This window comes from Strix uralensis, chromosome Z (assembly GCF_047716275.1).
Source record: "Strix uralensis isolate ZFMK-TIS-50842 chromosome Z, bStrUra1, whole genome shotgun sequence".
Lineage (NCBI taxonomy): Eukaryota > Metazoa > Chordata > Aves > Strigiformes > Strigidae > Strix > Strix uralensis.
This window is the reverse complement of record NC_134012.1, coordinates 27,981,355-27,996,728: the sequence shown is the minus strand read 5'-3', so window position 1 is coordinate 27,996,728 and position 15,374 is coordinate 27,981,355. Positions and strand designations below refer to the sequence as shown.

Below are 15,374 nucleotides of genomic sequence, written 5' to 3'. Positions count from 1 at the left end.
TTTCATTTGAAAGTAGCACTTCCAATGCAGTTTTAAAAGTTAGACGGCTGAAAATTTTAGATACTGCAGTTGAATAACATCAGGATGAAACAGTACATTAATAGTGAGCTTCAGCTTTCATGGAATGAGTATGTTGTAAACTGCTAGTATATCCTACACCAAACTTTCATTGGAAAAAGCATCATCTGCTTTATTGCATGTTTCATGAAACTGTTCACAAATGCCTGTTAATTAGAGTGTTGCATAGTATGTCCCTTGAACATAGGTTTCCTTTCTCTGCTTCATATAAATCTGCTGGATTTTAGTATTATTCATGTATTTTGCTTCAAGTAATCCTGATACATTATTCCCCACCCTCTCCTTTTTCTAAAGATTAATCTTTTGTGAGTTGAGCAAACACCATTAAAACACATTTGCATGATGATATTTTCTTCAGTCTGTCCCTCGGAACAAAGGACCAAACTACCTAATCATGTGATGAAGCAATTTGCTTTTCATGTGTCCTTATGCCTTGGTATCAGAAGTCAGATTTTTACATGACTTCTATGAGGAAGCTTTTTGTGAACAGGAGAAATATTGGGATTAAAGAATTGATTTTCTGCAGTCAGTTGCTGTGATTTAGGAACCACTTTAAATTCTCTCTGAGATTATGAAGATGACAGATATTTGGTGCTCTTTGAGAAGTGTTTCATCAGCTTAGCGCATTTAGATAGACTACAATATTTTCCATGTATTTATAAATGTATTTTTACTGATAGAGTAGGTCTATTAAAATCTTGAATTCTAAATATTGAAAAAAATTTTTTAGAATACTTCGTACTAAAACTGAAAATGATTAATTACTTTTTATCAAGAGTATCCATAATAGTACATTTGAATAAAAATTTCAGAATGTATGGTAGGTAAATTTACTGTAAGAGATTCCTCTGAAGAGGGCAGAATGACTGCTTATATCAGAAAGCCTTTGGATCTTAAATCGTGTTTTTGGTGTTCTCTCATTTACTTTAATTTTTCTTTTACCCTGGAGAGTATACCATATATGTTGCTGCCTCTTATTTAGGGGGTGGTAATAAACAGCACTGGTGAAATCTTATGTTTATTATCATACACGGATTCTGTTGGTTTCTGTTTCTGAGTTATTTGTTGTTTTTTCTTTATTTTTTCTCCTCCCCCCTCATTTGCTCATGTCTTGGTTGGCGTTTGGTGGTGTATAACCGTGATTGCGTTACCTTAGCAATAACAATTGGTCGTCTTGGTTACGTTTGTCCTCAAGAGGTGGCCCCCATGCTACAGCAGTTTATAAGACCCTGGTGTGTATTATTCAATCTTTTTTTTTTAATTCATTTTTCTTCACTCTCTTTCTTTCTTTCTTCTCTCTATCTCACTTTTAGATATATTTTCAGTTGGTTACAAAATCTCAATCCTTAATCATTGCCAACCATGTGACTAATCTTGTCCTATCAGGTTTGTGAGTTTTTAGTAGCACCGTCATGTATTCTTTATGTTGTGGCTAACGACTAATTTATGCATGGGATAAGATTGTCACATGCTTGCTGTGTTAAAGCTTGACTATGAAAGAGCATTTTAAAATCCACCAGAATGATAATACAATGCATGCAAATACTGTAAAATTTAAACCGTGCATTACTTTACTTAAAATTCAGTCTGAGGCTTGAATTGCTGTAAGGAATATATGTTTATAGATTTGTTATGTATAAAATAGCTTGCTTGCTGCTGTAAAAGTTAAATAACTGTTCTGTAAGTGGTATCTGACATAATTCATACTGTGATAGTATTACATGTTCTGCTTCTAATAATGATAGTTTCTATAAATATTTCAGATATGTTTCTTTTGTATTTAATGGAATACAGGTCACACTTTCTGAGTGTATATAGTGCAACAGGAGAACAAGATTCTGGAGATGATGCCTAATGGGAATATGCTAGTAAAGACAAGCATTTTTCTAAGTGTTCAAAATAGTGTTTCAAATGATCTTATCAGTGTGACTTATTCCATCAAATACTGCCATCTAGTTCTGACTTGATTGAAGAAAAAGTAATAGCTAAGTTTTTCTCTCCCAACTTGCTAGGTGCACCTCTCTGCGAAACATAAGAGACAATGAGGAAAAGGATTCAGCGTTCCGTGGGATATGTACCATGATCTCGGTCAACCCCAGTGGAGTAGTCCAAGTAAGATACGTGAATAGATTTTAACTTCTTTTGTTTACTCATGTGAAATTTAGTGAAAGCTGTATATGAAAAAGTTTATGTATATGTATATGAAAAAGTTTAGCTTAACATGATTCCCTACATTACATCATGTAGCTTTACTTTGAGGTCAAGGAGGCCAAAATGTTTACATTGCAAATGATGTGTATCATGATGCTTCAATAATTATCACCTAGTGAAGGAAAGGAGAAAAGTATTGATAAATTCAGGTTTTGTCTTTTACTTGCAAAGTATGTGTAAATAATGAACTTTGATTAAAATAACTATTTTGATACTTCTGTCAGATTGTGGTCAGGATCTGTATGAAGGTATAAGGCAAAAGCTGACATACTTAAACCTGTTTTCCAAATGTAACCTAGGCTTTTAAAACAAGAAACAGAACAAAAACAGTAACCACCCCTTCATTCTTAAAACTTGGGTAGGGAAAATTCTGTTTCAACTTTGGGTATATTGCTTAAATAGTCAATGTGACAAGGACCATGCATCTCTTCAAAATAAATGGTATATCTGAAGAATAGAGTAGGATTTGCTCTTTAGTCTCCACACCTCCAAAGTGAAGCTGTACCAATGTAATATTTTCTGAGAGAAAAATGAAGGTGATTTTTTCCCTCTCCTCTGTCTGGAATTACTCTTCCTGAAACACAAGAATTGAGCCTTGACCTTGTTTTGAAATTGTCAGATCATTTCACTTATGCCTTATTCTATACTTAGCATTTCCCTCTTCTGCTGTCTATTTGTTCTTTCACATAGTTTAAGGGGAGGGGATAATTAAGGATGCTTTTCATTATTCCAGCTCGCCTTTGCTGTAGTTGTTATCCTCTGTTCCTACCCAAAAACACATGCAATATCAACTCAATGATTAAAGACTGGTGTTTTAATGGTGTAGTAGAAGGTATGCATCACAGCAGATGGACAAAATATGGGGGTTTTGGGGTGGCTTTAGTTTTGAACCTGTATGATAAGCCTTCTGTGTGTCCCAGAAAAAAAATTCTGGCTCTGCTTAAAGAAATACAAGAGCTTTTTTTTCCCTAGCTGGAAATGCATGAGAGAGTGAGTGTTGCAACTGTGGTCTTGAGTTTGTTGGTTGTTATTAAGGTGATTGGTCCTTGAGCTTGGCATGTGTACTAGAAGAATTAACGTTAGGCAAGTGTGGTGTGGGAGGAGAGAGTTGGTTACTTTTAAACTCTGGTTTTATTTAATCAAAAACCTGATGAAACAAAGCTATTCCTACACTCAGCTATTTCTATTTCTGAACACTTAGGCATACAATAACTTAACATTACTGTCTGAATTAACTGGCAAATAAATACATAAAAATAAGAGCAGTTGCGAAATAGGATCATTTCATAGAATGAACACCAGGCATTGTTTTCAGACCTATAAATTGAGGTTTCTAACCTGTGTGATTGTTTAATCTTATAGGACTTTATTTTTTTTTGTGATGCCGTTGCATCGTGGATTAGCCCAAAAGATGATCTCCGAGACATGTTCTGTAAGGTAAGGTTTCTAATATAACACTAATGATGGTTGCTTTGCACCCTCTGGGTTTTTTTCCTTGCTTTCTATTTCCACTGTTAGCACTTAATGTATTTGTGGTCATGGAGGCTTCTTTGCAGGGTCATAAATTTTCAGACAAAACAACATAAAAATCCTGACATTTTTAAACTTACATTTTCTTATATGCATTTGTGTTATTCCAAACTCTTTTAACAGTGTTGAAAAATTCACTTGAGATCTTATTTGAAGGGATGATCATCCTCAAAGAGCTTTCCATAATGTCCAGCCTACTATGTGTGGCCTGCATTTGGAAGAACAGGGTCTTTATACCACATTTTAAGCTGTTTTTCTAGAAAATGAGATTTGTATGGCTTAAGACTTTTTTTTCCACAAAGATGCCTACTTTATTTTGGAGAAGTATCTAGAAAATTGCAAATGAAAAATATTCCAGTGGTATCCTGATCTTTTTCTCTGACTCCTGCTGAAAATAAATTTTCGGGATTGCTTAATCTTCCTCAAAATCCCTCTTGGATGAGCAAGAAACTAACATACAGTTATACCAAATAATACATCCCTAGACAAAGGGTCAATAGAATTTAAGGGAAAGGACTGTTTGCCTTGTGTAAAATAAGCACGGAAACCCCACCCAGAATGGGATGTATTGTTTGGCACTAGTGTGTTAGATTAAAAAAAAAGAAAATAAAACGTTTCAGTTTCATGAACAGATGCTGTTATACTGTTCAGTAGTGTGGCTCCCCTCATAAGTTGTAAAGTGAAGTCTCTGTTTTTAGGAAGGATGTGTGTCAAAAGTTCATGATAACTCCTCTCAAAGTAAAAATTGAGCATATTCCTAAGTACTTACTACGATCATGGATCAGTATTGGCACTTTTTCTTCAAGTAATGCCATGAGTGAGCATCAGAACAGAAGCTAGAACTTTATTATCCCATCTTTAAGAGCAAAGACAGAAATCTTACTGTCCTCGTTAGCTTCTCAGATAACCGGTCTCCTTCAAAGGAACATCACATCCAGAAAATGCACGGCTGTGATTAGTCTTGCATCAGCAGAAGGAAACAGCAAATACTTTTAAGCTTAAAAGAAAGTCCGGGATGCTGTCTGATGATTGTCCAGGGCAGTCTCAGTGCATGTTTCTGCACTGGTTCTTCAGCATTTGAATACTTGCTTCAGTAAGTTAGGCTCCTCTTCTTCAGATTATTTCCAAGTTATCCATGTGGAATCTAATGCATTCAAACTGGACAAATGGTTCTTGGTCACTTGGCATAAGGACATCCTTGCCTTTTAAAACTTATTCTTTTGTGCTCTTTGCCACACAAGAAAGGAGACAAAGCTTTCTTCAAGTGATGTCATGCATGGTTTTTAGATTAGTTCCTCATGAATACATGATTGCTGTAGTCCAGTCAGATGTTTTTTCCAACAATAACTATGCCTTTCAGGAACAATGGGAAAAAAATGGATTGCCCAGTGTTTCTTTTTTTTTTTTGGTTTGGTTTTTAGCACTAGAGTTATTTGTGCTAGAAACTGACAGGTATTCATTCTGTCAAATGCTGGCTGCAGCTTTGGCTCATCCTTCTCACAGCATATTAATGCATTTTTAAAAAGAAATGTGAATATGGTAATCTTAACATATATAAACTGTGTCAATTGATAAAACGTTTAGCATTCTGAAATGGACTAACTCTAGGTTGTAAGTCACCTTACTCATTAAAAATAGATACGTATACACACACTAATTTGTGTATATTCTGTACGTCACCCTTAAAAGAAAAAAATTTCAGTTGAGAAAGACGTTACTAGACTTCCTTTGTTTCTTAGTAGCATTTCAGTATTGGAGAATTCAAATGGACAGATGGTACAGTCCAGTAGTTTGTGGCTTACTGCAAATGTTGGTAGTAAATAATGTATCCTGTGTTTAGTGATTATCTTGACTTCCCCCCTCTCGTTTGCAGATTCTTCATGGATTTAAAAATCAAGTTGGGGATGAGAATTGGAGGCGTTTCTCTGACCAGTTTCCCCTTCCCTTAAAAGAGCGCCTTGCAGCTTACTATGGAGTTTAACCTCGTGCACTGTAGCTGCAATCCCATAATTAGAGGTAAGCACACAAATCTTCCTTGCTAAACAGAGCTGTATAACAGACTTCCTCCCTGTTTGCATTATATGAAACAATTCATTCATCAGACTAGAACTTTTTATGTATGCTGGATGAGGTATCTTTCCTTCCTATAAGAAAGGGAAAAAAAAGGTATGATAGTATACCTAAATGATGGTAGCTGTAGCAAAAGCAGTTGTCTGACTCTGTTATTTTATTTTTACAGAGAGAGAGAGAAAGAAGGAAAAAGTGAGTGTTTAATATGCACAGTAGTGTGTCAAGATAAGGTTGGAAGTGTAGGGATAACAAAGTGCCGATTCAAGTTTAATAAGCAACGTGATAAATATGATCCTCAAGCCATCATACTAAAGACACAGGCTTGTAGATGGCAATGTGGTCTAAGCAGGAATATTTCTCTAGGTTAAAAAAGTAAGTTTGTTAACACACTTTAGCCATAAGTCCAATATACTCCTAACCACATCTTTGCACTGAATAAAGGATGTTATGCTAATATGTAACTCTACTGTAACTGTAGATTTGATGTTTTGGGGAGGCCAATATGTTTATTATTGCCATGTTGCATTTTGTGCACCAATTCAGAATTGTTGCAGTTCTGTGTGGAGAATGATTCAACTTAAGCAAAGAACAGTGATAGCGCATTCTAGAATTTGTTATATAAACATTGTTATACCACCTTGCTTCGTCTGCCACCTGTCCACACTGTATAAAGCAAATTTCCCATGTGTGAAGTAATGTGTCACTGTGAAGAGATTATTATACTACCCTATTCATTGAGTCTTTATATAAATTTGATACTTGCTGTAGAATTTTTGTACCAAAACTATGGGAGTGAATTATGCCATTCTGTTTTATTGTTGAATGGACAACTACTTAAAAAGTCAGTCTAAGCTTTTTCAAAATCCTGTTTGAATTACATGTTTGAACTGAACAGTGGATTAAAAAGAAACCAGTTTCAAACATTTACATGTTTATCAATGAGGGCCTTTTAGTTCTGATGGAAGGGTGTTTTCTGCTTCTAATGAAGAGCAATATGAAGTGATAAAATTCACCATTATTCTCAATTTGAACTGAGAAGACACTATGGCTATCTTATTTAATCCACCTAAAAGTGAAGTTGTTAGGTCAGCAGCAGTAAGTTTAGTATTCTTTCTCAATGTCATAACTGTATCATAATTTTATGCTAAAAATAGAAAAGCTTGTTAGAATAGATAGGACTGCCTTTATCTTAAATCTAAGCTTAGCCACTCTAGTGGAACTGTCAGTATGTTTAAAGCATACATAGTTGTTTCATGAATAATAATTTACCTGATATAAACAAGCTCTTTTCTTTACAGACTTTAAAGGGAAAATCTAGGCATAAATTAGTTTTTAAGTTAAAGACTGGCACCTACTGCTTAAAAAAGGCAAAAAAAACCTCTTTGTTTATGCACAGATCTGTCAGTTAAGGTTCAAGGTAAGATTTAATTATACCCTTATCTTTTTCTTTTACAGGTCCTTCAGTCTGGGAGACTATGAGGGAGCCTCTGCACCCAGGGAAAATGTTACCCTTTACTGGGGGGAAGGGTAAACCAGTAGGGAATACAGTACAATCCCAACCCTACTGGGAGGGGCGGGAGGGAGGTGTTGCCGTCACTGTATTAAGTCGATGTTGGGAAATGTTTTAACATCTGGAGCCTTTGTGGGTGGAAATCTGTCTCCTATTACAACTCTGCACTGGATGTGAAGAAGAAAAAAAAAAAAGGAAAAAAAAAAAACAAAACACAAAAAAACCAAAACAAAAACCAAAAAAGAATCAAAAGAATCTAGTCACAAAACAGCACATTCTGGAATATTGTGGGGAATTGTACCAAAATAAGAACCATTTAATTGAACCATAGGGATACGTAAAGAGGAAAACTACTTTGCGCACAATAAAGGAAACCTAAGAATGGGGGTCACAAACAGTAAAAGGCTTTCTTTTTTCTTTTATGTTTTTTTAAGTAAGGGTTTTCTACATTATTTCATCCTGCTTGGTGGGATTCCTGAGTATTTGCATGTTAATGAAGAACTACACAAATGAAGTTAGTACAGTTAAAATGAAGCTTGTGTCTAGGAGCAGGCACTTGCAGTGCACAATATAGAAACCCTATCATAAATTAATAAAGGTTAACTTGGACAAAATGAAGCAACCTGCAAGCTGCCAAACGAGTCACTCCTTTCATTTTTGGGGCGAGGGGAGGGACATTTTAAAGGAAAGATTGACATCTTAATTTCTACATTAAAAAAAAGAGTTAAAGTAGTGGATATGATTTGATTATTGTACTTAATTAGATTTAATTTCTAGAGTAAGGCATTATTCTTAACGTGCAGTTTAAGGTTCAGGCATGCGTTCTGGCTCGTAGTGATCGGAAGTCATTTAAATTAGTGGGAAAGTAGCATGCTTGCATCACATAGAGTGAAATTGGTATACATTTACCTATGTTGCGCCAGTTTTGTGTTGCAGTTTACCAATTCAATATAGCCCTGCATTTAAAATTCCTTTTTAAGATTCTGTGGAACTTATTTTTATTAATAATATAGATATAAAGTACTGTAGTAAACAATTAGGCCTTGAAATACCTTTCTAGGATCTGTTAAGAATAAGATTGATATTGTATTGTGTGTAACCTGCACAATGTGGAAAGCTGATATAGCTGTGCAAAATATTTGCCTCTGTGCTGTCAGTGTGATGTGCTTTCTGCATGGTTATATACTAGTGATTTTATCAGAATCTCTAAAAATGAGTTACATGGTAAGACCCGTTAAAGGCTGCATAAATGTTAGTTGGCACGTAAAGACAATTGTAGAAGTTGATGACATGATTGCTATATTTGTGTTTATTCCCACTCAACATATTACCTTCTACGCTTTCTTTTTGTTCAAAGCATGATCTTAAAGAGATGTTTAAGTTAATGGATGTAATGCAGGGTATCTACACTGTATCGGCGCATGTTGGTGGCCCTTTGTGATGTAGTTAAATGCACAAGGGTGCAAGTTTAAAGCTACAGACTGAAAGTTGGTTTGGATCCTCTTCATTTCATTTGTTTAGCTTTTCTGTTGTGTTTTTTTTCTCTACTTACATGTATTCCTGTGAATAAATCCTTGTTAAGTTAACCCTTTACTTTTCCTTTCATGTGTATTTTCTTATGTACTGTGAATGTGAAATCCTAACTGGTACACTTGATCTTGTGTCCATCTGAAAGTGGCAAGTCTTTAATAATTTAGATTGCCTAAAGAGTATCCCATGATGATAAAGGAAAATGGAGAGATTTTTAACTCTGCTGGTCAGAGGAGAAGCCACACCTTTCCATTTTTCAAGTGCTGCATAATTAATCTGCAAAACAAAATTAAGCCATAACAGCCTTTTTGTAGATTTAGTTTCTCACCTTTGCATTGCAGAATGGATACTGGATAACAGTTTTGGGGATTTTTGTTTGGTTGAGTTCTTTTTAAGAACTTGCTCTTCTCTGCATGGTTCTGTTCTCTGACTGTTGAATGATTTAGCCATTGCACTGAAGTTTGAGCTGTGTGAGTGTGAACTTATAAATGCTGTTTAAAGAGTTTTGATTTTTCTTATGCATGATAGAATGCATGTTTTACATGCCCTCCACCCCCTTTTTTTTGGCTTTGCAAATTTTAATGGATTATGCCTGAAGAACAGTTTGGACATGTACTGGATGAAATACATTCAGTAATGCTAGTACATAGCGTTTATTCAATTCGGTCAAAATTGCATGCGATAACTTGCTTTCAAATTACATTGCTTTGGTAGCAAATACAAAATTCCTCCTTAACTAATAACTCTGGGGTAAATTAGTAATAATAACTAAAAACACTTTAAAACCAAATTCTGGAAGGGAAAAAAAACCTAAACCTTTAAAATTTTGCAAGGTGGGATACTACTTTAGACCCAGACTTGCTTTAATTTTGAGAATGTTTAAACATTAGGGGAGAGTTTCAGAGAAACAACATTAAAAGATTTGTAGAATAGAAAACCTACCCAAATAATACTGTAGCATAGCAGCTAGAATCTGAGTTTAACTATTAACTTAAATTTCAGAAAGCCCCTTTATCCAAATAAAACCATTCCACCTCACCTTGGATTAGCTTAGGATGCCACTTTTGTACATACGTATTTTAATAGGTATTTGTACAGATGTGAACTGATCTGGTATAACAGCAAGGAAAATAAATAAAATAAGGCAGAAATAAACAGTATTGACAAAACAGTCTTTCTGTCAGTAAGTTTTCTCATGGTATATTTTAAAGCAAATAAACCATATTCTTGATGCATAATGTAGTGCAGAGATTTGCAGAAGCCAATTAGGGTATAATGTGAGGTAAGAAAAGTTCTGAATCACCATTAACATCTGTAATTCCATTATTGCATCATGGGATATATAAAAAGCATCTTAATTCTTGTGGTGTAGTCTTGACAGTTCTTGAATGTTGACTGAATGTTTATACTGGTAGAATTGTGAGTTTGTCTTTGTTACATTCCAGTGTTTCTGCCTCTTGGCATGCTAAAAGCACGGCTTACTTCATTTGCTCCTTACACACTGAATAAAGTGCTGTTAGTGTGCTAAACTACAGAAATAGCCGCTGCTAAGTAATGGTGTAGATTTTCTACTTGAATATTTTTGTTGTAGGAACCTCAGGAGGTCGGTGTTTACTGTTTTTATATATGCCTTTTTCCCATTTTGAGTTTCCCTTTTTGAAGGATTCTGAGAGTGAACAAAAGCTGCTGATCAACCTAAGTTGGTAACAGAAAGCGTATTTAAAATTCTTATAAATGCATCTTTTTGGCAGTTCTAAATTGCTGTTAAATTAGTCTTGAGTGAAGTTCAATACTAAATTTTTTTCATTACACATTTGGGAAACAGCTTGTTTCATTTAGGCAAAAAGATTAGAGTAGTTCATTATTTTAACCACTGCAAGCAAAAATAATCAATTTTGTAAATTTTTTCCAAAGCATGATTATTTTCTAAATCAGTGAAATATGTATATATTTAAATTGTAATAAGCTAATTCTTATGCTTTAGTTTATTGCTCCTTAAAGCTTATACTCAAAAGATCACTTTTAGAAGAATGGGTTTAAAATTTATAATCATTATAATTTTTAAAAGTTATGAAGTAGCATAAATTTTGTAATTAACAATATTGATACACACTGTGATTTTTTTTTTTGTTAGGACTTTTGTGCTAGCATCAATCTTAATTACTTAAACTGCATATATTGTATAATAGTAAAAAGTATATTTTAAAACTTCAAGTGGCTTTCCTCAAGCGAAACTCATTGCTACTTAGAAATACTCAAATACTAGCTTTATCTCAGGTGAATACTCTTGTACCCTTTTTGTTTAGAACAGATGCTAATACAAATGTGTCTTAGTTCTATCAGTTTATGTATTTCATTTAGGCAGCTCTTCTGTCTTAAGCTTACTCTAAATTAACCTTCTACTGTGGGACAATAATGACTTTTGCTTCACCTGTTTTATTCATATTGAATGTATTAACAGATAAGGTGCAAAAACATTCTTCCCTTGAGGAGAATGCATCCATATTCAAACAACTGAAATATTTATTGAAAAATGCTTTAAATGCAACATTATATTGGAAATTGTTTGTTTCAGATTTTGTCAAGGAAAGAAGTTGCAACTTAACACTAACTGCTTCAATACTATCTCTTTTATGAGGATGATAGATGCATAAAGCTTCTATATAGGGTCTAAAGAGTAACTTTTTATCTTAGATAAAGGTTAAGCTCTACAGTGAAATGGCAAAACATCCTGCAGTTAATATCAGATAGATGCTGATGTAGTTTGCATACTTTTTTTTATATTACATAAGTATTTCCAGTAACCTCATCTTGAATAAATAAAGCTTGATCAGTAGCTGTGTATTTCACTCACCTATGCATTTTCCAGAATGACTTGCATCCATCAATATTTTAGGTATTCTTCTCCAATAGAAACTGGTTTTTGTCTGCCACTTTGCACTTGGTGGTTGTACTTGATGGTTGGATGCATTGGATGATGGATGCACTTGATGCGTGGAGCAAGCCAGTTTTAGATTATTATTTTAAATGGGAAACTGAGGCAAGCACTCTTGTTGCTTACCTTGGATATTCTGGTAAAATAACAAGGATACTTATTCACTTGAATGTACTTACATGAGGGAAATTTAAAATGGCTCTTTCAGATTAATTCCTGTGTGGTGTTACAGGTTTAAGTAAGCCAAATCCACATCTTGAAAAATTCAGCACTTACAGTATAGTGTCATTTTTCTGTAAGCTGGTTCTGTTGTGCTACTTTCACCTTAGATATCTATTTCCTTACTTTGGGAGGGCAACAAAATTGAGAAGGCCTGGGTGTTTTTTGCGAGGACAGCGATTAGAAAAAAAGATTGGTATAAGCAGGTTCATTTGGCTGTAGAAATATCCACTGTAGTATCTTTTTTCATGGGAAGAGATAGGTAGTTATGTTGTACATTGTCTGACTTAGTAATACTAAACACTTCTAAAATTTTAAATTGGATGCAGTATACAAAATAGTTTAAAATGAAAGATTACTGGATCTTTCTGCTGACAACTTAGGTTGTGTGAGTTTTGCTTGAAAGCTTTAAATCTGAAGTTTCTATATCTGCCACAATGTTGGAATGTTTCCTTCAAAAACATATCCTCCTGCAACCTCTCAAACTGTACTAAATTGAGTGATATTTCTTGAAGTCTGCTCTGTGCTAACAGAACTTCATTTTAAATAGAATATGGTTTAATTTTTGATAAGCTGCTGAATTTTAAAGAGTTTTTGGGGCCACCAAATATTTTGGATCATGCAGAGAATATATATTGTACTGTAGTAATTTTGTATTTACATTTGTATGATGTGACATAATAGATGTGAATGTTAATCACTGCTTGACTATGTTAATAAAATCATTTAAATATAGATGTTGCATTCCAATTTTTAATGAAAGATTAAAATTTCATGTCAGTTTGTTTTTCCTGACCCAGTAGTGCACTCTTCTGGTTCACACATGTAAGTTCTGGAGTCTCTTGAATAAGGATTTTCATTTTACCTGAAAGAAAATGTTCTTCGGATAAGTGTTAAGGTCTGTTAGCTTTTGATGTTTCATGCTGCTTGAGGGCAGATCAGTGTAGAAATAGGAGGTTTACATGAATGAAACTAATGCCTGTTGGGTGATAACTGAGAAATGGTACACTGACTGTATTTTTGTTTGAAACAGCTGATGCTTGCCAAGTGTGACCAAATGGGAAAGGTGGGGGGAAAAAAAAATTGTTCTCATTGCTTGTGCTATCAATGATATGATTTTAAAAAGGGAGTAAACTAGAAATAAATTAAAATTATTCAAGACCTTGAACAAAACTTGCAGTGGTCTTAGTCTAATTTTATCTAGCTTTTATAGGACCATGATAATACAAACTGTTTAAAGGTCTGTCCTCCCATTTATATAACGTCCTGATATAGGAGTCTTTAAATAGGAAACTAAAAGTAGTAGCTCCCCAGACAAAATCCACCCATGCTGATTTGAACACTTTATATGTTTACTTCCAGTATTTAACAGTTGGTCAATAGCATGTAGACAACTTAGACAATTACATACATGTAGCATGGATAGTTTCAATAGTGTAATGAATAAATTCAATAAAATGCATTGTTATGATGTAACTACTTACTATAATAAAATTTATAGTAGAAATTAATTGCTGCATACTCAGCTGAAAGTCTGCCTAACGAAGGACTTCGATTTCTGCCTCCAGAAAGAGGAGAAGCTATGGAACAGCAGTTAACAGCAGTGTAGGTATGTAGCAACCAAGTTGATTATCAGAGAGATCAGTTCCTGTTGGCTGAGCACACCAGTGGCTGTGCGGGAGGAGATGGGAAGAAGTTCTGGTAGTTTGTTTTGTTTTGGTTTTTTTTTTCCAAATAGCCCCCACCAATCCTCTTCCTTTGTGGGGTACCTATGATAGAATATCCTGCTGTCAGATGTTTTGTTCAAGTCTCCTACTATCAGCTTAGAGCCTGATCTTAAGCTGTGACCTCTTAATTTTGAGTCTGATGTTAATTAGTACCCCTATATACAAACCAGATGAGTAGAGTAAGTACTAGCACCTTGAACAAGTGAAATTAATCTCACGATGAAGTTTGTGAACAGATTTCAACAGTGTGAAGGATTACTTTCACCATAGGTCATGCTATTTCTTTAAAAAAAAAAAATCTAATTTAAAGATGTACTTGAATGAAAAAGCATTTCAGTAGGTATATTGTGCATGTAAAATAATTTATGTTAATTGCTCACAGAGTAGATGTTGGTAGCTTTTCTTATCGCAGAATGACTCACAGTGAAGCATACTGTTTATGTAAAGTATTAATATGTAAAGTGCATTTCTTTTGGAGGCATTTACCCATGTTTTGCATAAAATGAGCAGTATATATCTGAAATGTCCCAAAACACACCCAAATATTAATCTGAATACTGGTAGACTTAAAAAGGTTGTTTCCAATAATCAGTCTGCTTTTTAAGGAAAATATTTACAATTATGCTGTACATACATTAATGCGTATATGTCTAAGTGGCATATAAGGAATTATTTTTCAATTGCAGTTTTTCAGGAAGTTTTTGTGACACCAATTCTTTTTTGCCAGACTTTCATTTGAATCATAAAAGTAGAAATTGAGGTATTTATTTTGTAGGTTTAGGTGTAAATCATATTTGCCAAATCTTAATTTATATTTAAAATATAGAAATAAAACATGTCAAACCGGTTTGCTGGCAGCTTTACCCATTTTTCCCTTATTGCCCCTTGGCAAAATTGATACCCATAAATTTCCTCTATTAAATATACAGGGGAACTTAGTCTTCCCTTGTGTTTACAGCATACAGGTTAATTTGGATGTGTAACTACTGCAGTATTACTATAACTGATACAAATATTCTTAAATTTTCCATTATTTCTCTCTGCACCCCCACTGCTTAATACAAATGACAAATAGAGTTTTGGTTTTCTGATAAAGTACTGTACACAATGAGAAGCAATGTTAATTTGCCAATCCTTTTACCTTGAAATGTTAAGGAATGTCCTTACATGTAGGACATACTTAATTTGCAGTTTTCTCAAGCTATCTTTCAGCTTTACGTTCATGTTGTCTTGTTGGGATTCTGTGACTTACAGATGCAGAAACTGTGAAGGGGTCTGTAGTTCAAAAACTCAAACATAGTGACTGAGAGCATTAAAAAAGGGATTTGCTTTAAAACTAAGAACTGCTAAGAAAAAAAAAGGGGGGAAACTGTTTTACAACTGAATTGTAAGGTGGTATTTTTCTTCCCAGAACCGCATCTTGACACAAGACATCTTTCAGTGTATTCCTTTAACTTAATCCTTATCTCAAAAAGAAATTGAGTCATCTAATGTGGTTGGGTTTTTTTTTTCTCCTTAACACACTGATGGTCATAGTCTTGCATAAAATTTTTCATTTTGAAAT

At 34.2% G+C, this 15,374-nt stretch overlaps 1 protein-coding gene across 3 annotated transcripts in view; it reads left to right on the top strand.

The window, feature by feature from the left end:
* Positions 1 to 12,818, top strand: part of TNPO1 (transportin 1) — a 62,476-nt gene extending 49,658 nt beyond the window's left edge. The window contains exons 21-26 of one of the 3 annotated variants that reach the window (XR_012627230.1): positions 1,235 to 1,310; positions 2,091 to 2,190; positions 3,652 to 3,726; positions 5,693 to 5,835; positions 6,059 to 6,081; positions 7,345 to 12,818. Coding sequence is in view for 1 of the 3 variants with exons in the window: in XM_074857111.1 (XP_074713212.1) it covers positions 1,235 to 1,310; positions 2,091 to 2,190; positions 3,652 to 3,726; positions 5,693 to 5,800 (359 nt within the window). In the remaining 2 variants the exon portion in view is untranslated. Of the gene's footprint in view, positions 1 to 1,234; positions 1,311 to 2,090; positions 2,191 to 3,651; positions 3,727 to 5,692; positions 5,836 to 6,058; positions 6,082 to 7,344 lie in introns of those variants that run through there. The other 2 variants (XM_074857111.1, XR_012627231.1) reach the window with 2 other exon arrangements.
* The last annotated feature ends 2,556 nt before the right edge of the window (positions 12,819 to 15,374 follow it).